Source organism: Astatotilapia calliptera, chromosome 22 (genome assembly GCF_900246225.1).
Source record: "Astatotilapia calliptera chromosome 22, fAstCal1.2, whole genome shotgun sequence".
NCBI lineage: Eukaryota > Metazoa > Chordata > Actinopteri > Cichliformes > Cichlidae > Astatotilapia > Astatotilapia calliptera.
In genome coordinates, this window is record NC_039322.1 from 9588679 (window position 1) to 9615207 (window position 26529).

At 40.3% G+C, this 26529-nt stretch overlaps 1 protein-coding gene across 2 annotated transcripts in view; it reads left to right on the top strand.

Annotated features, from left to right (window-relative positions):
- Positions 1 to 26529, top strand: part of epha10 (EPH receptor A10) — a 185083-nt gene that overhangs the window by 132920 nt on the left and 25634 nt on the right. For both annotated transcript variants that reach the window (XM_026156065.1, XM_026156066.1), the window contains exons 5-8: positions 1813 to 2142; positions 20272 to 20396; positions 24103 to 24376; positions 26305 to 26413. In XM_026156065.1, coding sequence (XP_026011850.1) covers positions 1813 to 2142; positions 20272 to 20396; positions 24103 to 24376; positions 26305 to 26413 — 838 coding nt within the window. The remainder of the gene's footprint in view (positions 1 to 1812; positions 2143 to 20271; positions 20397 to 24102; positions 24377 to 26304; positions 26414 to 26529) is intronic.

The window sequence follows — 26529 nt, forward strand, 5'->3', positions numbered from 1 at the left end:
CATTTCCACTTATAACATTCTCGATGAGGCTTTAGTGAACACGAGACAGATCAACTAAAGAGCCTGATGTAACTCTCAGGTTGCGTGCCAGGTCTCTGCTGGATTTTTTTCCTATTTCTTGGGGACATGGCTTTTAGATCTGATGTGGATAGGTCTGTCACTTCTTTTTGTCCTCCATTTGTCCAGTTTTCTCGCATTTTTCAAGGATGCACTATATAGCATGCTGAGATATGTCAAGTTTTCAACTAAAAGTGCTTTGGGAATCACCTTCTTGGTGCAAAAATACTCTCATGCCTGTCAGACTATGTTATCTCTGGCATAGATGTCCCTGATCTCATTTGATGAGATTAACTAAGAGGGGGTAGCATATAAAGATAACACATGCAGTTTAATGACAATGGTTTAAAGGGAAATGCAAGTTTTTCTGTATTGTATCATATTTTTGGAGGAGTAGAGATTGAGTTGAATAGTGATGTGGATGGGCTATAGGGAAAAGGGAGTTAGAAGGTTGGGACAGGTTAAGAGTAAAAGAGTGGGAAGAGTTGTGGAGGTGAAGTTTTAACAAGAGGCACTCGCAATGTAAGATGGAAAGAAAAGAGAAACCTTAAGAGAGTGAGGGACTGCAAGGCTAAGAAAGCATGAAAGTGGACAGAGATGTGAGAAAGAGGCCCAGCTGTGTCTGCATCTACTGTGTGTGTGCGAGTGTGTGTGTGTTCATAATGTGAATGTTTTCTGGGCTTATGTAACCCTGGGCACCACGTGTGTTTGGAAGCGGGACGCAGCTGTGGTGTGTGACGTGTTTGATGGCACGCACAGTGCAGCAAACCTTCACTTATTCATTACACGCACATGCACACACATACAAGGATGTATGTAAAATTCATGACCTTTAATGGACCTGTGCTTTCAGTGAGAAGAGGATATGAACCAAAAGACACTGAATGCTGACTTAGTGATAGGATGGAGTCCTCTGGTCTGGCTTTTTACAGCCTTCTACTGGATCGTATATTTTATTTTTTAGCTGTTGCGGGGGTTCATTTAGAAGTGGTTTAACTTTAAATGACATGTTTACACAGTTTTTTGTTACCTCTGTCATGTACTGTATAATGCTGAACTTTTGATACACACAGCCTTTCAATAGGCAGCTCACATCACTGCCCCTCATATCAAATCAGACTCGTGTTCCGGGAGAGATAAAACACTTTCCATGGCAAGCCATCTTTATTTACTAAGAGTAAAGGGAGGGTCTGTTTCACACAGCAGATGACACCAGTACATAATGGAAAAAAACGCTAATCTTTCAGACAAAAGGGAATGTTATTCTATTCTTTTTTTTTAAATCAAATCCTGAGCCTTACCCCAAATATTTTCCTTCCTATATGAGCAATAATCCCTCCTCCGTCTCAGTCCAATACATCTTCTTAAAATATATTTTCAAACTGTCAAAGTATAATAATAATGCTACATACACTAATATTTCACAACAAGTACCTCAGATTTTCCCTCACCTATTTATGTAAAATGGTTCATATCACATCATATCACATCATTAAAATCAAAATTATTGTTCAAAAATTTATTTAATATGAAGGCAAAAGGTAAAAGTAACCTTCCAACACTGGCGCTTGATTATAATGATATTGTTGGTATAAATGCTTCTATACCCACCATAAAGCCTCTGGACTGTTGTATATCAAATTGCATGACAGTTCATTCAAATTGAGCACGCATTGTATTTTCTTACAAACTGCTCATGAGCGACCTGTGATAACTAATAAATCTAAATAATTATCTTTTTTTTTTCTTTCATAGGTCCCCCATCCCCTCCCAGAGACTTGACCTATACTCTGAAGCAGTCCACGCTGATCTTGGACTGGGCTGCTCCGTCCGACACAGGGGGCAGGGTGGATTTGACCTACAGTGTGGGATGCCGGAAGTGCATCGGGAGGCAGTGTGAGCCATGTGGGGCTAGCGTTGGATTTGTGCCTCAGCAGGTTGGCCTGACAGAAAGAACTGTGACTGTGGTCAATCTTCTTCCCAACACCAATTACACATTTACTGTAGAAGCCTTGAATGGAGTGTCAGAGCTGCTGCCCAACAAGAGGTTCTACACACAAGTCAACGTGTCAACAAGCCTGCCTGGTAAGTTCCATTTCAACCTTCAAAAACAAACACAAACATGTAAATGGAAAACATTTAAATTGCACTTAAACGTGGCACACTCCGAAACCAAAAAACAAACGACAAAGAATGCACCTTTTAAAAGATATTGCATTTGTACTCAGTAGGGACCAACAAGGACACGTCTGACATCAGGCAACATTATGTGTGAAAAATAGATGAACTTTAAATAAACTTGCACTACATGCGTTTCCAGTTTTGAACACTTTTTAACTCCACTTGATTTTGACTGAATTTCTAGTGGTTTTACAAAGTTTATGTCATCATTTCATCTGGTCAGACAAATTCTACTACTTTATTCATATTTTCGACATAAGAAAATCCTCTAAAAAATTATTTTGACCCCTATTTGAAACGTTTGAATGTTTTGCTTGGAAATAACGCATGCATTTTTTATGATATCACCACAATCCGCTTTTACTTCTGCACACAACAAAAAAAGACATACACACAGATCATATTTATGTGCACTTTGTACTCTGTAAAACCCACTGTGACCTTTGCCTACAGCAAAATGCAGATTTACTGACATGGCATTCAGAAGCAATGTGTATTCTGTAGTGATTTGAATTTCTGTGTATTCTTTGAAAAAAGCACAAACTTCAATCATACACCCTTATACTGACAATATGTCTGTTGCTGCAGACAGGGCAGAAATTCTCATTGGTAGGGGAGATCTCATTTTCATCAGCAGAAGTTTTCAGCAGGCCATTAGCCAGAGGCTTGAAAAGCACTTTACCAAGTAGCCTTGTCACCCAGCACCGCAATAGCACTCACTATTTGGAGGAGCTCAAGTGTGAAAAGACCAAAACACACACATACACACACTAAAGATGTACAAGCCTACTTTCTGGCTTGAATGCTGACAAACATTCTTTTGTAAACAAACGTACACATGACTGTGCATGTTATACCGCCGCGCATATCTTTGAAAATGTTTGAGATCTTTGTTTGCGAAAGCTGAAGGAAATATGAATGATGAACATAATGATGCAAATGAAACATAGGTGGAAGATGGAATGAAAGGTGCTGTACAACAAACTATCTGATGGAGAAACAATGAGAGTGAGAATGGCAGAATGTGCTTTTGCCATTAATTGGAAAGTAGCTTAGAGAAATGGGCTGAATGATGAATGCTGTGCAGCATCTGTGAAGGCTGCAGGACTTGCTATGAATTTCCAGGTATTAAGTTCAGGATATATACTGTAAGACTTTATCGTGGGAAAGTGGGTTAAACTTTTGGATAGTTGTTATATTGAAAGTGTGGTTTTTGACTGAGGCATGCATCTAAGAATAAAAAAGAGAGTATATTTAACCTCCTAAGACCCAAACTCTTCCATGGCATGCATTTTTAATTTCTGTATGATATTTGGGCATGTTGGGACCTGATGAATGTAAAAACAATGAATTTTGGGGGGTTTTTTTACCTGATATTTGTTTCTGAGAAAAATGAGATCCACATATGAGGACATTTGTTAAAAAATTTCGATAGAACAGTGGCAGTGTGATGTCCTCGTAAGTGGATATCAGGCCCTTGTAGCTCAAAATTTAGTATTTTGGTCTAGACAACCCAAAATGTGATGTCCACATATGTGGATGCCAGGTCCTAGGAACTTAAGGAGATTTATGTTGAGTGTTTAAAAACAAATGTGTTTCTCAGGATCTTCTTTTTTGGACCAGCTTAAACTTGTATATAACACAAGTGATGGGCTGAAGCACAGTTATGTGTATGAGAACAAAGCACTGACATCACTTACTTGATTTGGGAGCTTGGGAAAAATTTGTATTTAGTGAAGCTTGCATTCTACTGTTTTCTCATTTTCACTTTATAGTTGAACAATGCTTCAGCATTAAGGGTCAGACAAGCTCAGACTCATTCAGAAAAGAAATCTAGCAGACACAGAACAATCTAGACATCACATTTTAGGTTCCCTATAAATCTAAATCCATTGTTCAGTCTGTGTTTACCTGATTTCTCCATCCATGAAGTTGTTACTCTGCTCCTGGAGCCAGTTATCTTGGCAGAAGAGTGGACATTGTAGTCCTAATGTTCCACTCCTGGAAACAGTTTTCTCGGGGCCTGACAGGATTTTAGGGCCTCCCCAACCCGGACGAGATTCTATATGATCGCATCTTCATGTATTGGGATTAGCTTAGATCAGTGTTTACCAACCGTTGGAGCCACAAAACATATTTCACATTAGAAAAATCACATGGCACACCACCAAACAAAAATGTCACAAAAAGCATATTGATAATTTTTCCCTGCGCACCAGGCACAGTGGAGTTGATTTGGTTTGTCCCAACCACTATTCATGCTAGGGCCTTAATCTGGGTTGGAATTTTCTCTAGGACCCAGGTCAGATTGACTACTTTTTCTTTTCAAATATTTATCTGTTGCTATTACGCGCTGCGTCGTCTCACGGCATGACTATTATGTAATTTCTTCTTCGTCGTCTTCTGTTTTACTGGCAGTTGGCAACCAATTTCATTAGAGCAGGTAGTTGTACTGCCCTCTAGTGGAAGAGAATGTAATTGTTCTGCACCTTACTCACACCAGTCGCTTAGAGCAACCCAACCTTTTTTGCGCCACGGACAGGTTTATGTCCAACAATAATTTGACGGACCGGCCTTTGAGGTGTTACGTATAAATACAAAAAAAAAAAAAAGCAGATAATCTTCCACTGCACGCCTGATCATTTCTCACGGCACACCTATATGTGCTGTGGCACAGTGGTTGGGCAATACTGGCTTAGAGTTTCCTATCAGTGCCAGAAAACCTCTATAGGTGCCAAGTTGGCAGCTTTATCAGGTCCCTAAACTACCACTGCATTGACATAAGAGTAATTGCTCAAGTACCACCTAGTGGTTTAAATTATTTATTCCCCACAAAGCGGGAGCTCAAAAACCCTATATTTTTCTCATTATTATTGTCACTGAAGTGAAGTCGTTCTCCATGTTCCACCAAATCCTGTGGAAAAATATCTGCACACGTTTGCCAGATGTTGACTTTTCTTACAGGTAACAAGTCTAATTTGAAGAGGTATAGCGGTGAGGCAGCATACTGTCTCTTTGAGTTTGTTTGCTGGAAACATCTGCTCATGTTTTTATCCAGTTATTGCGATGACAGCTGATAAACTTCGCCAATGCCCACATGTGGCTGGAAAAGCAAATCGGTTAGTAAATGAAAATTAAAGAAGTTATAAGCAGCGCAGAGCTGTTGATCCCTCAAATTAAACCACACCCACCAAAAAAATCCCTCAGACAGCTAAAATCTGTGAACGTGACTAGCAAGTGACAACTTGGCCTTCTTCAGCTTCCTGCGTAAAATCCCGAACTCCAGGGTTTGGGATACTCTATCAGAAGTACAAACCTATGGTGAGCATTTTTTTCCTCATTGTCACATTTCTTTAAACCTTTCTCACTTTTATCTCCTCTGTCTGTCTGTCTTGTCAGCAGTTACCATGGCACTGATTTCTGGTTATTACGAGGTATTAAGGTATGAGTTGTGCGGCTAACCGTGTCGTCCAGGAGGATTGGACAAGGGTTAGGAGAGAGTGTTTTGCAGGGGTTTTAGAAGACTTTCTGTGACAGGGAGGATTTCGGCTGACATTTAGTGTGTGGTGTTTAATACTGTCTGTGAGACAGATGGAAGAAAAAAAAAAGTGTGTGAAATGTGCCACAGAATAATTCCTGCATTTTCTAGGAGAGCTACCCTCCGTTGAAAGTCCTCTGGGAGAGGTTTACCTCAAGGTCAATGAAGGATCTGCTCAGTTTTATCAGATAGAAGCGGAAGTGATCATTAAAATGACGCAATATTAAAACTTGACATACAAAGCCTGCAAACAAATTCAATAATGGTTCACTTGGTCTTATTGTCGCTGCATGATAAGTCCGGTTTTCATTTTGTTGTTCATCTGATTTTTATGTATCTGCGGGATACCGTCTGAAGTTCTGTAAAGCCAGGTCAGCTCCAGAATTGCAAAAAGCATTTCTGTATGGACCTTAGCTTTGTGTCCGCACCTGTGTGTGCACCTCCCCACCGAGACTTTACATATCAAAACTCGCTGACCTTTATAAATACTGCAGTAGGGATTTGGAACAAAGCTAGCACATATCAGCAGACTCACACTCTGGCCTTTTTTTTTCTCTAGCCACCTCATCATCTCTTTATTACTTTGTTCTTTTTCTTAACCTCCTCCCTTCCTTTGTAAACCGATCTCTTCTTTTTTTACCCTCTATTTCCTCCCTCATTTCCCTCCCCACATCCTTCCCTGCTCTCCCCATAAGCTCACTATTCTTAGATGGTAATTTCTCTCCTACTCACTGCCACTCTTTCCGCTATCTTCTCCTTTTTCATCACCTGTCCTGACATGATCACCACTGCCCTCTTTTCCCCCATCTCTCTTCTTCTCTCTCTTAGGACTATTTTCTCCCACCTTTCCTGATTGCGCCATATTTGTTTTTCGGTGCAGAGTAAGCTTGTTAGCAGTGGGTGGCATTTTTTGACTGGCAGCTGAGGGTGGAGAAAGCCTGACAACTTAAGGGCACAATCTGAACCGAGCTGCTGAGAGAAAGTGCTGCTGGATACTATACCATGTTAACCCGCCGCCCCAGCCGCACATGCAAGATACACCAGGGGGCAATTTTCATCTATAAAATGCAAACACAAGCTTCTCTCTCCCTCGCCCGCTTTCATTGGAAAATCAGAATCTTATGCAAATCATTAGAAACAGCAGTTTAGAGACTGTCGGTCTTTAAACCTTACAAAAAACGACATACAAATTGAATTCTTTGAAAATATGCAGTTGAACTGGATGCTTGCACATGCACATCCTCCCATGCAGATGGGGTTTTATCAGGACTCTCCAGGCCACCAGGGGGAAAGGGGAGTTTTGCATGGCGTGTCAAGGATGGATAATAGGGAAAAGGAAGAGTAGGGGATAGAAACTGGAGGGGATGGGACATGAGCTGGGTAAACGGGAGATCAATTTTCCCTAAGGCTCATGGGGCGCCATATCGAGGTGGATTAGGGGTGCATATATAAGCGAAAGAGTGCACCAGACCATGTGTCTATGGCCATACTTTGCTGTGCTTGCATGACATAATTTCTGTACATTGGTCCATGCTTCATTTCTTTTCTTAAAAAAAGATATCTTGCTTCAGAATTGTTCAATATATGTGTGTGTGTGTGTGTGTGTGTGTGTGTGTGTGTGTGTGTGTGTGTGTGTGTGTGTGTGTGTGTGTGTGGCCCCCAGTGATACATCCAAAGCCCTTTAGCTAAGGCAGGGAAGAAGACAGGGATGCAGGGTAGCTGTAGAGATGGGGTGGAGGTGCAGGTCAGGGAGGAAGGATTGGCATTTCAATATCCTGAGAGGATTACTGGCCGTGCTTTGAGATGGCTGGTCCCCGCGGAGATACATAGGCCTTAGAGATGGATGCATAAAGGGAGGAGAGGAGAGGGGAATGAATATAGAAGTAGAGGGATAGAGAAGAGAGCGGTGTGGCATTGTGAGGAGAACGCCTGGATGTGGAGAAAAGGGAGCAGGGGTGAAGAGCAAAAGCGAGAAGACTTAAAAGAAGAAACAACGATCTGAAACCATATTTTTAAAGACGTACATATCAAAACTGCTTAATACATTTTTAAAGTTGTGTGTGGACAAGCGTTAGGGTGAGATGGTTTTGAGATAAAAGTTAGGAAGCATAAAGCATGAAAGATGACTTAAAGCAAGTAAAGTAGCACAGGGTGCATAGCAGAAGAATAAAATGTTTAAAACTGAAGGCCACACAAACTGAAAAAAGTGTGATGGAGACCTTGCAATACTTATGAAAGAAGTTCAAATTTGCTGCAATTCCTACACAAAATATCCATAATATATGTATATAAGAAAAACTAATAAAATCATAATATGAGAAAAGGGAGCCCAACCAAATATTGCTTATGGGGGTGCAAGCCAAATATACAGGAGACATAACTTATTACAAAACGACTATTAAATATTGAAATGAAAAGTCACTTAAACTTTCAGATAAATGAAATAAAGTAATGTAATATTTTTCCTTTAAAATTAAAGCAGGGTTGTAGAAGGAAATAGAAAAATGTTTTTAAATGAAGTACAAGAAGGTTACATGCAGTACTTGGGTAATGTACTTATTCACATTGCCTACTATGGCAGAAAGATAAAAAAAACGAATGGAAGCTAATTGAGGGTGGGGTTGTCTCTGATTCTCTGAATCAAATGGGTACCTTAAAAAACTATGGTACACATGTTTGCGTTTGAAGACTTGAACTAAAGTTTAAGTCTGAATTAACTTGGGATCAGACTTTTCTTGCATTATAATGGGAGGGGGGGGTTGAATATTGTTTTTTCCATTCACTCAGTGAACGAAAGAGACACTTCAAATACCAAGGTATGAAACATTGTTTCTTTGTCATTTAGTTTCCAATTGCCGTTTTTATTTTTTCACTTTCACACTTCTCAGCCTTCTCCCCCCTTCAGCCCTTTGCATGAAGGCATTTGGATCCTTTCTGCCTCCTTAATTAGAAGTGATGGGAAGGTGAGGCTTCAGCAGGCACCAAATGAATAGAGTCATCAAGCTACTTTTCAGGACTATAGCCCAGCCACTTAAGACGCTTTGTCACCCTGTGATGGGAATTTTAATTGCCTACCTCTTGGCTTATAATTGGAGTCTATGAAGAGGCACTCTCAGTGTTCAGTGTGTGTACTCTGTATGTGGATTTACAGGCTGTTCCTTGTTGTTCAGGGAATTGTAGAGGAATGCGTATGAATGAAAGCAAAGCTCGGAGATAGCTGATGACACGAAGACACAGCGTATTCCTCATAATCATATTATCATGAAGCCTATCTTTGATGCACATCTTTTGTCGAAACCCCTGCCGGGAGAGGGTAGACAGGTGAAAACGCTTAAGGTTGCAAGCAGACTAGAGAGAAAAAGTTCAAACTTCCAAAATGCTTTTCATGTCTCACTTTCTCTAATACTCTGTGACGTCTTTATCGTGCCTCTGTGGAGAGCGTGGCGGCGTTTGTGTGTGCGCGCCGTCTGGGTTTCTTGTGGGGTTAGTCGCTGGAGGAGAGGGGAAGGCGGCTGCGTCCTGCTGTGCGAAATAGAGAGAGAGCAAGTTGTGTGGAGATGCAGCTGTCTTTCTGAATGACAGTACACTCCTCTCTGATACAGCGGTAGGTGGGTGACAGACAGTTCAGCTCATCAGACCAACATTGCACGCACACAGACACCTCTTTTCTCATTCGCCGTGCATCTTTTTATACAATTTCATGTATAAAATTCCAGGGGGAGGGGTTACAGTACAGTTTATCCAGCAGAGGTTTAACAATGCGCCAAATGCTTAGTATGTCAATCCATCCCTTAATTTTCAAGACACGGTTTTGTGTTTGTGTGAATGCTTGTTTGGAAGTTTTTTCATGAAGGGGGATAAACAGGATGAAAGAAGGGGAAAAACATCCACAGCCATGATCACTTGATCATAATTAAACTATTAACTTAATAAAAGACTACATTTCAAATGGAAGACTGTGGATGTATTTTTGCAGCTTTTGTCATACATCTTAAAAAGATCTCATGTTTTACTCTTTATTATAGGTTATATTACTCTTTACATTATAGCTGCTGTCTGTCTCACAGTCCTCAAGTAATATCAGCTCTTAGTCAAGAGCTGCACTTAAGCACACTTTCAAAATATCTGTATTCATTTGTCGATGCAAGTTTGTGTCATCCTAGTTTTTTCTCCCCCGCTGTCCAGTTAAAACTGGCTCCCAGATGAACTACAATTGGAAAATGCTGCTTACAACAACCTTCTATAACAACCTGTAGTACATCATCTGTTATTTTTGCATTTAAGAAGATCCAAAAGATCCAAATATCATCACACTCCAAATCAGATCCTGTCATCAAAGAAGTTAGACTATGCTCGGATTGCTGTGTCATGCTAAAGGATGGAGGCTGTAAAGATGCAGCGTTTGTGTGTGTATACGCACTGCCCCTTTATTCAAGTCTGTCAAGGCAGATAGAGCTTTATTTACCTTCTTAGCCAACCTCCTGCAGCAGTCTTGGGTCAGCCACTCTATCTGTATGTTTGTGTTTTTGCGAGGGTTTGTGCGCGGCCTGTGTTTTTTATTTGGTGGAGGCTTCGGGCAGAGGCTGTCTGGCTTAACGGACATGTCATGATCAGACCATGCCTCAGCCTTTAGGCTAAAGCATGCTGGGCCCGGAGAGTGTTCAGAATCAGTCAGTGTGCAGCTGTCAAAAGCAGTTTAAAGAAGTTGGCCCCAGCCTCTCTCCCCCGGTGAGGGCGTCTCATGCCAGATTTGTACGCTATGCAAAGGCAATGTAAACAGGTTAAGGGTGTTTTCTTTTCCAGATTTGATCACATGTATGTGCAGGAAAAAAAATTCACTAGTTTATTGGTAGCCTATTTTCAGGGTATGGTGTTTTGGCACAGCTGGATTATGTTGATCGAGCCTTTTTGAATATGTCATACAGAAAAGCCTCTGTGTCTCGCTGGCTCTTCTGGTCTGTCTCTCACCCAACCACCTACTGACTGACACATTCAATCAGGCCAGCCCTAAGACTCTCTCCGGTGTTGCGCACACAAATGCTGGTCTCCTACACAGACACAAATTTAGACACAAATCCACACAGCTATCCACCAAGGTGTGTGGATTTGTGTCCTTGCAACGTATAATTTAGTAGCTGAGATGAAAATGTGCTTCATCCAGGTGCCGTCCCTGCACCATTCCTCCCACTCACAGCCAGGTTTGTGTGTCTGTGTGTGTGCGTTACACCTAGACAAGACTCATTCCCTCCAAACACCTCTGCTCCTCTTTTCTTCCTGTACTGATATGAATAAAAAACACTGCAGATAATAGCTGTGTCTGACTGCATCTCCTCACCCTGCTCTGAAGCAGGGTCTTACTATTAATCTTCATCTTTCCTTTTCTCCTGTTCCACACTTGCTCTTCTTCACTCTTATGATGCACTGGGCAGAATAATTGTGTTTGCAATTTGGGATTAGGTGTCCAAGTGGCAAATAAAACAAATTAGGCAGTGATTGGTGAGCCAGGAGACAAGTTGCAGGAGACCAGACATGTAAACATGTTTATTTTTCCTGTAAAGTTGGGCTTTTTAACATACTGGTCTACAGGGACTGATTTGCTTTTGAAGCCAAGCTCAAAAGGCCATTTAAGAAACAGGAGCTTTTGGCACTTATGTGTTGGCTCCATTTTTCCATCCCAGAGAGTGGCGCTTGCTTCCCAGTCCTCTGCTGTCAGGCTCATTGTTGCACTATCCCTTTAACTCCAGGCAGAAGTAAGTGGTGCTATGCCCAGAGGGATCATCACTGTTGCATCCTCTTGACCCTTTTACCAAGCGCATGCGTGACAGATACGGCTCTCTCAATCACTCCTGTCTACAACTTTTACACATTTTCTACCATTGTGCATATCTTTTCATTATAGATTCGCATGCAATCATTCACTGTCTTTAATATGCGTTGACACATGGGGTAGCACAAGTTAGTGAGAAGTAGAACAATCAAATCACCTTCTGAAAATGGATGCCATCTCAGCGGAGGCACAAACCTGGAGGGAACAACAGATTCCCCTAAGAACAAAGACGGAGACATGGCTGTGTTGGGGAAAAGGAGATAAGGAGATGGAGAGACTGCAAGAGAGAATTCCCAGGGAGAGGATCCACAGATGTGAGGAAGAAGTAAAAAGTAAGAATGACTCCGAGATGTTCGGCCCTGTTTGTGCTGTCCCCCCTGGGGAGAGAAGCTCCTCCGCCTGTCTCCTTTGATAACAAAAAGGAGATGCCAGTTGCACCTCAGCTGCCTCCGTACACCTGGATGCAAGAGCCTACAGCAGTGGGTGCCATTTCTTGCCAAAGTCTATTCACACATCTACTTGCCACAGAGAGGACAGAGCTGCCATGTAACCTCCAGAGTCTCTGCAATGAAAGCAGTGGCTCTTGAGTGGATCTGAAGATGAACTTATGAGAACCTGGGTTTTTGTTAAAGCCTTTTCAGTTCTTTAACCCCACACAATTCTAAAAGTAAGTTATCGCTTCCTGCACTTCTGTATTTAACTCATCTAAGGAGCAAAATGCTGAAAGATCATTTGATACAACGTATTAAGTCCATCCTAATAAAAAAGATTTACTTGTGAGAATCATTTAACTGTACATACAATGTAAAACACAGCCTCCTAGGACCTGCCGTCCACATATGTGGACATCACATTTTGGGTTGTCTAGACTAAAATACTAAATTTTGCTCTACAAGTGGCTGATATCCACTTACAAGGACGTTATGCTGCCACTGTTCTATCGAAATTTTAAATGAATGTTCTCATATTTGAATCGCATTTTTATCAGAAACAAAAATCAGGTAAAAAAAATAGCAAAGAGAAATTAAGAATTCATGCAGCGGAAGAGTTCGGGTATTAGGAGATTAACTGCTCTGCTGGTATTTGGCAAATCAGAGACCAAACCAAGAAACAAATCTAAGATACCATGTCCTGTTCCTGTTTATAGTAGTGTAAACATTCAGTATTTTAAATTCAACAGTTTTTGAACTTAAATAATGATACCAGGGTCAGAACCTCCACTTTACATATATTGATTTAAGAGTTTAGTTTCAGCGCCAACATATTTAACATACATGGACTAACAACTGGAGTCTCTGGTGATCCCAAGATCGATTGACCTTAAGAAGCAATCATAAATAAATAAATATTTGCAAACTACATTTCTTTTAAAATCACCATTAGTTATTTCATTAGTCATCTAAAGAAAAACACACATTATTTTTAAAAAAAATTACAATTACTCTAAATATTTTGTAAAATATAAATCGGTTGTGTTCTTGCCAATTGTATGTGATCCACAAGCACAATCCATGTGATTACTTGTCAGCTTATTTGCTGTTCTTTGACTCTGTTATCACTTAGTTTTCAGTTATTTCAAATAAACATTTGTGGTATTTAGAAGATTAAACCAATCAGAGTCCCTTTGAATTAAATACACAGCCTCCTAGGATGTGTCCAAAACATCTCACCTTGAACGCATTCTAGTCACATGCCCAAACCACCTCAGTCGGTTTCTTTTGATGTGGAGTAGTAGTACTTCTACTCTCAGCCCCTCCCAAATGGCTGAGCTTCTCATTCTGTCTTGAAGGCTGAGCCCAGATGCCCTTGAGGGGAATCTAATTTCTGCCACTTGTATCTGCAATCTCATTTCTTTGGTCACTACTCACAGCTCATAACCATAGGTGAGGGTAGGAATGTAGATCAACCTTGTAAACTGACAGCTTCACTTTCACGCCCAGCTCTTTCCTCACCACAGTAGACTGGTACAGCATCCCTGTTATGGTACGTGCTGCACCAATCTGTCTGTCAGTCTCCCGCTCCCCTCTCCTGCTTCCACTTGGGGCAGCAATTCGTTCTTGACCCTGAGTGGATACTCCGTCCTTTTCTAGCTGAGAACTATGGCCTCTGATTTGGAGATGTTAGTTCTCATCCCAACTGCTTCATACACCACCAAACCTGACACTCTCCATTCTCTACCCTAAAGCCATGGACTGCATGACAGATATGTGTCCATAATATTTATACGTAGAATTCTGTCACGCACGCTTGCATGTGGCAGGAAGAGCAAATAGTTGCTACCTTCCAGTCTGAATGTTAGTCAAACCAACATCAACAGGTGGAGTTTTCTAGATTCCCCAAGAGGATCACTGCTGCTCACACTGGGGCATGTAGTGTGGCTGTATCAGCTCTCCTTTCCATGTGTTGCATGTCCAGGACATTCACAAGCTCCTGATGATCCAGCAACTTTCTAAGAACTTCCAGTATTTAAAGTTCCCTGCTGAGAGTCTTTCTTATTTAAAATGACTGACAGAGAGCCACAACCTGATTTGATATGATAACAAAGTTGTATTAATTGTAGCCTGGTTACTATTTTGTCACAAAATATACCTACTATACTTGTACATGCATCACTTTTATAAAATTCACAGTGTCCCTTTTAGAGTCTACAGACCTATACTTGTGTTAGTGATTGGTATATGTACTGCAAGGCATTCATACAGGACCTTATCAGAAGCCATTTATCTTTGTGATGGGCACCTATGAGCATGTCTGCCGTGCGATTTCTGCTGCAAGATCAGGGACTGGAAATGTCTGGCGTGCACTTCTATTGCATAGCCATCACCTCTTCTATATTGCTTTTGAAAATCATCATGCAGTTGTATATGTTTTTATGTGAGTGTAGTTGTGTAAATGTGTGTCAAAAACACATTTCAAAGAGAAGTCTGCACCGATTTTTTCTTTTAAAACACAAAGCCAAACGCAGTCACTATTCCCTCCCATATGCTCGTGTGTGCTGAGTGTGTGTTGAAGTGGAGAATGGACAGTATTTTCACATCTACTTGCCTTCATAAATGGCTAAATCTTCTAAGCCTGTCAGTAGACACTGAAAAGAAAATCTTCTGAGGCTATAGTTTACTATATTGAGTACACAAAATGCTATCTTGTGCATAATAAATGTGCGCACACATTTTGATTCATTCGTTTTTCACATTTTGATTAATTTATGCTCTTGTTCTGATTAATTTGTTCCCCTTTTTAATTAATTAGAGCTCATGTTTTGTTTAATCCTTGCAAATGATAAATGCACAGAGAACCAGCACAACCAGCTTTTTGCCCAGGAGCCAGGTTGCAAGCCGCAGGGAGCAAGGATGAAAGTCCTCTGAAAATATGATGTGACGCTATGTTGGATTTGTCATGTTTTATATTTTTGGAGTCATGCTAAAATCAGCAGTAAAGTGTGTTACTCATTCCTCTACGTGATGCTGAAAGGCAAAAAGCAGCAATTAGTTTTTTCTTATTTCATATTATTACTCAGTGCTTAGTTTATAAATCAGGATGTCCTGGAACACACTGCTTTTCTTCTCAGTGGGTCAGTTGAGAGAAAAAGTCACTGAACTATTCAGGCCATCTAGATCAAGCACACCGGTAGTGCAGTACCATTTTTCTTTTTTTCACCTTTTCCAAAAAAGCTGGGGCTCTTTTTTTCCCTAATCTGATGAACCCATATTTTATTTACAACAGAAAACACGTCAGATGTTTCAACTGAGAAAATGTATCATTCTAAGAAAAATGTTTTCCGTTGGTGAAAGTCTAGACTAGTTTGTGGGAGCATATGTTGCTCTAAAACTTGTACACACCTTTCAGCACTGTCAGCACCTTTCCAGACATCCAAGCGGCCAGTGACACAGATACTAACAAATCCCATACTATCAAAGATGCCGGCTTTTGAACTGTGTGCCGATACCAAGGTGAATGTTATTCTTTAGTCCAGAAGATGCACAAATTTCAGTTTAATTCACCACAGAACACTTTTGCCTCAGCATATTGTCAATGAGCTTTGGTCCAGAGTAGAAGGTGGTGTGTCTGGATCATATGTACATGTGGTGCCTTCTTTGCATGATTCAACCTGCATTTGTGTGATAGCAGGGTGAACTGTGTTCACAGACAATTATTTCTTGTTCCTGAGCCTCTGAACAGATTCATGTCCGTTTTTAATACATACTATGTACTGAAGATGATTACATTTCAAAGATCTTGACAATTCTACATTGCGGTACATTATTCTGAAATTATTCCACAATTTGTAGACACAGTTTGTTGCAAATTAGTGAATCTCTTCCCATCTTAACTTCTGAGAAACTCTGCCTGTCGCTTGTTACTGACCTGTTGCCAATTAACACATTTAATTGCAAAATTCGACTCCAGCTCTTTCTGTTTAGTACCACTGAATTTTTGAAGCCCACATCCCAACTTTTTTTGAGCCGTCTTGCTGCCATCAAAAATACTAAACAAGCAAAAATGTCTTGGTTTAAACCTTTGATATGTTTTCAGTCTTCTAATGTGAATATAATATGGGTTTGTGAGATTTCCAAACTCAGTACATTCTGTTTTACATTTTAGAGCGTCCTAACTTTTTTTGTATTTATGGTTGTTGTAAAAATATAACCTCAAAATGTGTAAATCTGCTGAAAGTAGAGATGAACCCTACTCTGTTCTCAAAGAAACATTTGGTAGATAGCGGGGCAGAAAAAAAGTAATAGTACAGTCTGCACAACCAATGTGCTAAAGCACTTCAAATACGGGCGAATTTGATGCTAGTTTGTCTGGCGAACAAGTTACAGCGCTTCTTTGCTGAGGTGGAAGCACCACTTTAACCTTTGTATTACTTTTGCATTGTAGTGCACACTTGTTTATTGTGTGTCAGATTGAGCTGTGATGTGATCCACGGTTTGGAGGAAGGGAATAGTCTTATGCATAATTCAGCATAGAAGGAAGGAAAGAATAGCAAACAATAGCCTCCAGAGCAGGCTGACACTGTGTTCTTGCTTTAGTATGTTAAGCTACCTTTCTTCTTGTATTTGAGTGTCAGAGGCTTTGAGAAAGTAGGGACTGTCTGTTCAAGCATTCACTCAAAATAGTTGAGCTCTAATAAGATTAGGATTACGTATTTTAGATTCCTATAAATTTTCCATCTATTTAGGGTGCATGTTTTTAACAGAGGAAATAAATAATAGAGAAAATAGGTGTGAGCCATCTGTATCAAAAATGAAGTAATAGTGTTCATTAGCTCAGCAGTTTTTAAACACATAAACATAGAAGGTAATTATTTTCTGTAATTTAAACACATTAAGCTTAATGATTTTTTTAATGGTAAAAATTTAATTTTGACCTAAATACCTTTTCAAGTGTTACTAACAGTTTTCGCTTTCTTCTTTCCTCCCAATACCTTTACTATTTCCATTTTTGTTTGTCTAGTCCTTTCATTTATCGTGGAGGTAATCCCTTTATTTTCTCCTAACTATACCATCTACATCCTTTATTCTATTTCCCACTTAATTAATGCCCATGCATATTCATTAATCACCGCAAATAATTTCCTTTGCTTATGTCTATTTACATTCGTGTGTCGTGTTCATTAACATCATAACAACTTTTAGAGCGCCTATGGCTTCCACGACTACTCTCCCCCTACTGTGTATGCATCTGTACAATGTGCCGTGTTCACATTATGCAGGAATATCCTTCAGAATACCTTGAGGACTCAAAGTAATGATGATATTTTCAAAAGATCTCTAACTGCTCTTAATATGTATGTCTATTTTTAAAACCTTTGCTCACTCTTAATACTTATTAGAATAAACTGATTACACATATGGCAGCAACTGAAGACATGGTCAAGGTGACCTGCTGAAGTTGAGCATCAGAATGAAGGTGATTTAAGGGACTGTTGTTGCAGGACTGAGCATTTTAGAAAATGCTGATCTGCTGGGTTTTTTCCATAAAACCATCTCTAGAGTTTATGGAGAGTAGCCCGAAAAAGAGAAAATATCCAATAAGCGCCCATTATCTGGGTGAAAATGCCTTGTTGATGTCAGAGGTCGGAGGAGAATGACCAGGGTTCTTTACATTACATCCAGGATATACAGAAGAGTATCTTTAAACCCATGTCTGAACACATCAAACCTTAAAGCAGCAGAAGAGAGAAGAACAAGAAGAAGCTGAGGCTAGGCCAGGAGAAAACACCATGTCACAAAGATCAAATCATTTCCAGCTTGCTTCCCGAAAATGACAATGAGTTCCCGATACTTAAATAGCCTCCACAGTCATCAAATTTCCAGTAGAGCTTTCTGGGATGTGTTGGAAAAGGAGAGTCGGCTGACAAATTTGCATCAAATCTATGTGATGCTGTCATGTCACCAGAGACCAAAATCTCTGAAGAGTGTTTTCAGCATTTTGTTTAATCCAAACTATGGTTTGAAGAATTAAGGCAGTACTCAAGGCAAAAGATCCTCCTATCATGTTCTAGCAAGGTTTAACTAATACAGTGTTCAGTGAGTATTAATGTCTTGGTGATACTACTATTACTGCTACTGCCTGTCACACCTCCCAGGGTATGGGCCGCCAAAGGTAGATCTCCAGAGATTTCTGTCCTGGGCCGTTCTTAGGTGGGTCCAGGTGTAGCCCATCATTTTTGCTTCTGCCTCGAGGTGTCCTCTCCAGGAGTTTCTTGGGTGGCCTCTCTTTCGCTTGCCTTGGGGGATCCACCTGAGAGCTCGCCTGGTGATGTTGGTTGGCGATGTGCGTAAAGCGTGCCCTACCCAGCACCATCTTCTCTTCCTGATTTCTTCCTCTACTGGGAGTTGACAAGTTATTTCCCATAGTTTGATGTTACTGATTGTGTCTGCCCAGCGTATGTGGAGAATCCTTCTGAGACGGCTGTTGAGGAATGTCTGGATTTATTTGGTGTGTTGGTGATAACTAGTGTTAATATCACTGAATCCAAGTAAATGATTCTTTTGTATTAAAAAGAAAAAAAAATCAATTTTTGAATCCTTTTTTCACACTAATAGTCTCCATATGGCCCGGATTTCCCTCTTTCAGCTTGATTGGGCAAAAATAAAACGCATCTATGATTGCAGTGGCCATTGGCAAACTTGACATCAGCCTATACACACATATGGATATACATCCTTACTTCCAACATGAAACAAAAAGTCACATAGTTATCACGAAGAATGCATTATACCTGTGTTAGCAGCGACATAAAAAAATGACAGATGGAGGTGGACACTGAGAGAGAGCAATGCTGACAGATTGCCTTTGATCTGCTGCCTAAAATGACTATTATCCTGCTGTTTGAGAGGAGGTCGTGCATGTGTATATGTGTGCAGTATTTCATGTGTTCACGTGTGAGTGACAGACAGAAAATATTCATTAGTGTAGCCTTTTTCAAGGAGCAATAAGACAAACTGATGGCTAAAGGTCAAGGAGGAGATAAGGAAGAAATGGACCTGGAAAGAACTGAATCGGTAACTATTGTCGGAATGAATTAAGGTTAAAAAAAAGAGCAAGCACTACAAAAGGGAAGTAAAATAAACCACAGAAAATATGGAACTTAATTGGATATTTTTGAATGCTATTAAAGGTATTGATGTGCATTTAAGTAAATGAAATCTAGAAATCCCCCTCGTAAACTTCTCTGCCACTTCCTTCACCCTGTCGCCCAGCCTTAATGGCACCACTCCTTCCTAACATAAAGGCCTTTTAAGCTAAATACACCGCATAATTTTTCTTAGTATTTTTGACTGGCAACCCTTTTTGCAACTTCATTACACATGGTATAATTAGCCGTATAATTAGCACTTAAGCAAGAGTGGGTGGTGTTTGCTGATTATCATACTATGCGCAGCCTGTCATTTGTTGACACAGAATCAAAGAACTAGTTTTTCATCAGTAATGAGAGTGTTTGCTTTGTGAGCAACTGTCATTATGCACTGCATCTAAATTTGGATGAGCTTTGAACAGAATCATTCCTCATGTATTGCACTGGCGTGATCAATAAGAGCCAAATTATGTGTCAGGCTAAATTCCAGTGCAGTTTTCTGGATTCAGTCTGAAAACACTGAAGTGAGGTCAGTTTAATTAAGAGACCTGGAGAAGAAATAGAAAGTTAAGATTAAGAGTGCCTCTGTCTGTTTGTCTTGTGTCAATAAAGACTTGTCACTCAGCCCATATTGGTATTGATATATTGTCAATCCCGATGTACAGGATCTGGGAGCTGTTCATTCACACACACACACACACACACACACACACACACACACACACACACACACACACACACACACACGGAAAGAGGGAGACAGCCTTCGTCTACTCATGGGCAGCTACCTGCTTTGACATGTTTTAGCTTCAGTATTTAATCTCTTACCTCTCATAGTTTATACCTGACTTTCCTATGAGCCCTCTCATGCAGACATTTTCCCTCTCTTCCTTTTGATCTGGAAATCCACTCAGGTGTACTATATATAAGTGCCTGCTTCTTCTCTCTAAGAGAGTTGATGGTACTCCTTCTTTAACCTTTGCTCATTGAGTCAAGGTAGACATCATAGTTGTAGCCACTGTATTTTCACCATACCTAAACTCAGCTTTCTCCTCTTTTTTCTCGCCTCCTTTCCCTCTGTAGCACCATCTCTTATCAGCGAACTGCGAGCAGAGAAGATCGAACAGAAGAGCATAACCTTGGTGTGGAGAGAGCCCTCTCATCCCAACAGCAGCCGGACTGGATATGAAGTCAAATACTATGAAAAGGTATATGTGCTGTTACTTCATCATAAATATCAGCTGAATTCAGTCTTATTTGTAGAGGAGGGGGGAAAAAAACACAAGTTTTACTGAAGAAAGTGGAAAAACTCCAGCAGAATCATGCTCTGGGCCATCTACTTTCACCATGTGGGATGAAGGAAAAGCAAACATGAAAGACGTGCACAGAGGACACGGCAAGCAATATAATAATAAATGCCCTGCAGGTTTGTTGGGACAGTAACTGCAGATCAGGAACATGCAGCTCCAGAGCCTGAGACAGATAAGATTACTATTAGATATGCACAGATCGGTGCAAAGAGAGAGAGGAAAGACTTAAAGGTACCAACTACAGTGGAAAGAACTCACAAAATGAATGACATGCATCATATGGAGTCCCTCAGAAGTACGTTGTTTTCTGGTGACTTTCTGATGCCCAACCAAATTTTCTAAACCCACTCCTCACTGCAGTAAAGCTGCGGTAAACTTTAATTTCTCTCGTGTTTGCTTGATATAAATAGCATTCAGCAACTCACTGGAGGAAAAGTTCAGCACTCTGGAGGTTCTTTCTTTGCCATTAGAATGAAGTGAGATATGTTCGTGGCTGATATTAAAGATCAAATTTACTTCTATAACAGGTTTATCAATATTAATAGCAAGAACAAGCAGTACAGAACCTGCTGTACAGAACAGAGTGCAGATAAACAGGGAGGCCGTGCCACTATAATAGACGTGTACCACACAGCTCTAACAGGCTTATGTTTCATGTTCATGTCTTATATTTTTTTATTAGTTTTTATTATTATTTCATGTTTGACTTTTTGTTTTTTAAACTAGTTTAGTTTCAGTTTTCAGAGATTTTCTTGTTTCAGCTGTTTGAGCTGGAGGTATATATGAAAAATCAGTACAGGTATTACAATAATAATCACCTCCATCAATGCCTCATCAGGCAAGTTGTAATAAAATTTACACCAAACCAACAAATATCAAAACTCTATATTTTTGTTTTGTTTTAAGATTTTTCCAAGTTCTGAAATCATTTCACTTGTGCTTTTTTTAATCTAGATTTTATTTGTATTTTCGTTACTAATTTTCTTTTTCACATGTACTATAATAGTACCATTGTATTGATGAAAGGACATTAAAGAGCTACTCTGAGAGGTCAAAATTATTCCCACAAAAGCTACATTTTAACACTCCCTACAGAATCACAGAAGGCCATATGTTCAAATGCAACCATTTATTGTTTCCAGAATTTTTTCAGAGTCATTCATAGCCCAGTTAATGTATAAATGAATATCTTTATTAATTTTTTTTTCTTTCATGAACACACGCTGTAATTTCATCTGCCGTGTCACGCTCATTTGCATAGCATAGCAGATTGCGACTAGTCTTTACAGTAAATCTGTCGTGGACATAAAATGACAGCTGTCACACTCACACTTGTCTATTTTCACACACTGTGTTTTCTGGCAATGCCAGGTCTTTGTGTTTGGCTGTGGCAAGCTCTCACCAGTTTTCACATTTTCTTCTCTTCCCTATGCTTCATCATATTTATTAAAGCTCCGCTCCTTGCTGCTCTACTCCCAGATCTTTATATGAAAAAAGAGAGACGGGAACAAATCTAGAAGAGAGGTGGGTGGGGAAAGATGCGGGGTAAAGAAGAGGTAACAAGAGGAATATTGTGGTGTACTTTGAAGGGATAAAAAGCTTTTGTGGTAACAGATAGAAAGAGAGGGGTGAAGAGGGTATTTGAGACAGAGGAAGATGGGGAAATGACTTGTTGGAAATATGCTTGTAAGACAGCGATAGAAAGAAATGAAAAAGCGCTTAGTGGGACTGCGTGTAGGGGAAGAAAAGCAGAATGTGGGAAACAGATGAGTAAAGAGAATTTAAGTGATAGAAGGAGTATAACTGACAGTAAGACAGGAAAATTGTTAAACAGCCATGAAATGAAAAGGTAATGCAGAAACCCGATTAAAGTTTAAGAAAGAAAAGCTTTGTTTAGTCAGCATGTTGCCTCTTTCTTTCTTTGTCTCTTTTACCACAGTGCACAGTCATCGTCTGAGCCCACATGGTGTTTAATGATATTTTAAAATCACTTGTTTAATTTAATGATTTGTTAAACATTTTAAAAATTGAACTATTTAAACTTGTAATTTGAATAATAATTAGAAAACATTATTGACAATAAGAACGATTAACACTGTTAATGACTAATGATGATTAATTCGGTGTATTCATTACTTGACTTTGGAAAGTGTCAGCTCAGAGTGCTGTTGTTGTTGCGCGCTTCAGATCTACATAGACTCCCAAAATTTTCCTCTTCAGTTCTCTCCTGTCAGCTCTTGTCACATAGCTTAGCTCACTCTGCAGGGTACGCTCATTATGCAGCAGCAACCGTTCTGTTTCTCAGTTAATCTCTTTTTATTTCAGTGTGTGTGTGTGTGTGTCATTCATCTGACTTTTCTGCTGTCTTTATTTCCTCCTCTGTGTTCACAAATGAACAAAACATAGAGATGTAGCAGCTCTCTATGTGGGCACGGTGGCTGCTTTATTCACATCATAATGCCACAATAATACCATAACATACGGATGCTTTGGGGGATTTTTTTTTTCCCCCATCACGCTCAGATAGGCTTTGTAGCATGCTAACATTTGCTACTGAGCTAGGCTAAAGCTGATGATGATGTGATATGTTTTATTGCTACTTTTTTTCAAAAAGCTCCATATAAAAATCTGACCTGCCGACCAAGATTAAGCTTAATAAGAAGCTTTTGGGAAGTCTAAGGAGCTTGGAAAGAAAAGCATCTGGACTTCTTTAAGTTGCTTGAAGACGTTTCACCTCTCATCCAAGAAGCTTCTTCAGTTCTAAGGTCAAATCATGGAGAGGCCCAGATTTAAGCCCTATAGGAGTGTCCCCCAAAGAGGCACAATGGACCTCCTATGGAACTGAACTGAAGAAGCTTCTCGGATGAGAGGTGAAACGTCTTCAAGCAACTTAAAGAAATCCAAGCTCCTTAGACTACAATGACCTTCACACACACGCTTTTGGGAAAAATTCCATTTTCATAAAAACCATCAGATCAACTTCATGCAGATGCTGCACAAAGTCAAGGAGTCGCCAAAAGCTTTAAAATTCATTGTTTGGGAACCAGAATCCGTGTCAATCATGGCAGACTTCTTATACTTGCTGTTTTAAATGGAGATGTTTTGCAAATAACATGCAAAACCAAGTATATTACAAAGCAAGTGTTGCAATTATTTGAATGTGTTACTCACTCAGCCCATTTTTCTGCATTGTAGAAGGTGTCACTCATTCTCATCAACAGATGAGCACCATATTTGTTTTTCTAAAAACTTTACACGGAGTCGCACTGTTACTGCCTTCTGGAATTTTTATAATTTATTCCCAAAGCAATGAGTAATGCTCCCTTATTAAAAGCAAGTTAAAAACTCCTAACTCGACGTGCCAAACTGTCTGACTCTTTGAAACACTGTCTCAATAAATGAAACATTACCGAAGCCTCTGATTTTGTTACAAAGTTGTCTTGCACATCTCCCAGAATTACAAACTGTGCCTCGGAAACGAATGATCCCTCTCACAAATGAATTCCTCCTACACGTCTAACTCCTCCACCTCTTCCTCTCCTGTTTCTCTCTTTTGTTGTTTTTTTTCCCTCCCTCTTTCTCACTTCTCTTTCGATCTCTGCAGGAACAAAAGGATCAGAGTTATTCTACTGTGAAGACTGCCGCCACACGGATCAGTGTCAACAACCTTAAGCCCGGCACCACATATGTCTTCCTCATCCGCCCCTTCTCAACACCAGCTCCTTCCTCAGCCTTGTCTTCTTCCCCGCTCTCATCTTCCTCCTCTACGTCCTCTTCCTCTTCTACATCATCCTCCTCTTCATCCTCATCCTCGTCCCCGCCGCCCATTGATTACGGGGCGTACAGCACTCCCCTGGAGCTGCAGACACTTGGCGAGTGTGAGTAGCAGTTTTATTCCTCCTCCCCCTTCCCCTCCTTGATTTCTCTCCTTTCTCCCCACTCCCTTCTCTTAGACCAGGCAGATTGGGTAGGCGTTCGGTGCAGGCACCTGGCCAGCCCACACAATGAGGCGTGCTGCTAGTGAGACAGATATGGGATGTGACTGTGTCTAAGATTATGTGTGAAGATTCAAGATATTAGCAGTAAGCCGTGAAATGTTTCTTCTTTGCGCCTGTTGATATAGTGTCCCTTATGCCACCTCAGGGTTTGGCTGGTATCCTTCTTGTTTCTTGCCTTGTACTTTTCACAAATATATTTTTTTCAACCATTGTATTTCTCCAGGAAGAGGAATGTTGAGAATTTATAGTATTATAGCGGTGTTGCTTCGCACCAGAGGGGTGCATTACTTTTGCAGAAACTTTTATAATGTGTGATCGAAACGTTTTGTGATTCCTTGATACAAATTTAGGCCCTACCTCCAGCACTCTCTGTGCTCCTGATCTGACCACTTGCAATTGTGACTTTATCATGGACCTCAAAATCGCATCTAGCTGAAAAATTAATCTCCGTATCAGAATGACTGACCATTGTCCAAGCTCTAATACAGCGAATTAGATCAGGAGTTCAGTCGGCACCATTAGGTGTCTAAAGCCTTGATTATACTCCGTTGTGGACACGGACAGCTGGAGACTCGATGACCGGGAAGCCATAATATCAATTCTCTGCTGACAAGTCTGCGCGGTCACAAAAAAACAGCCAAGCGCACAGACATCTGCACCGACCTTCGCGCTTCCCGTGTTATGACGACATTTTGTCACTCAGACCGAGCAGACCCGAGTGGACTCGTGGACGTGGAAAATATAACTGAGGCTTAAGGCAGAAAAATTGACACGAGTGATGTGAACTGTGCACATGCCATCATGCACCCTCTCACAGCGTTAAAACAGCTTCTGTCTTAGCCTCATACAAGTTTCTCCTCTTAAAAGAGTTTTGACACAGTAGACACAGTAGAATAGATTCAAATGTGTGAGTGGCTAAAAGCGGTGCTGACGTGCACGAAGACACTTCTTAAAGGTTTTGGCTGGCTGTCCAATTCAAGAAGTTTGTTTTTGTTATTCGTGGGTTCATAAAATCGCCCCACATACTGCATCACCAACTAACAAATCATACAGCTTATTACATTTATCTGTCAATTAACTTTGTGTGGGAGACGGTGAATATTAATCAACACTGACATTTAAGCCTAAACAGCTTGGAATTGTGCTTCCCACTCAGTTAAGAACTGACCAAATCATGCATTACATGCACGAAGGTAAAGTAACAATGAAAACAAAGGAAAGAAACTGTAGGAAAACACATCTCAACATGTCGTCCTGTCAACCTTAAACCTGCAATAAAAGCTTGAAAATTACTGCATTGTTTGTGGCTGGATGTTTGACTCTAACTGTGCTTTAAGGTGTAGTTTAAACTAAAATGCAGTTTGGATAAGTAACATGTTCATGAGAGGAACCAGGTGTAGGTAGTGTAAGAAAACAGGATGTAGCAGGCGCCCACTGCAACACAGACGAGTTCAGCGAGCTCTAAACATTTGAAACTAACATGGATGAGAAATATTTAAAATATGAAAATGTGCATAATTGTATGTCAGCTGATACACTAGAGTATAAAACAGCATCTAGAACAACTACTCAGTGACTGTAAAGATGAGGCTGTTCTGTTGATGTCAGTGCTTCTTGTTTACTAAAGCAAAAAAGATTTCTTCATAATTTGTCCTCAGCTCGTGTTCTTCTTCAGCTGAATGTCAGCAAGATCATGTGCACAAATGTCCCTGTGATTCTTTCCTAGGCTCATAACTGCTACTTATGTTGTTCGGTTAAGGTGTGTGTGTGTGTTTATATGTGTAATAACTACGTTTTGTTATTTGCAGTGGCACTGGCGTCCAGTGAACAGAATCCGGTGGTGATCATTGTTGTCGTGTCTGTGGCTGCCCTCATTATGCTGCTCTCCATGGGAGCTGGACTGCTCATCTGGAGGAGGTAGATATGAATATACTGATGTAAACATGCACACAGTAGATTAAGTCCCTAGCCACTCCCTATGGTTCGTGAAGGCCTTCCCAGATTTTAGTATCTTTTTACACACTTCGTACGCA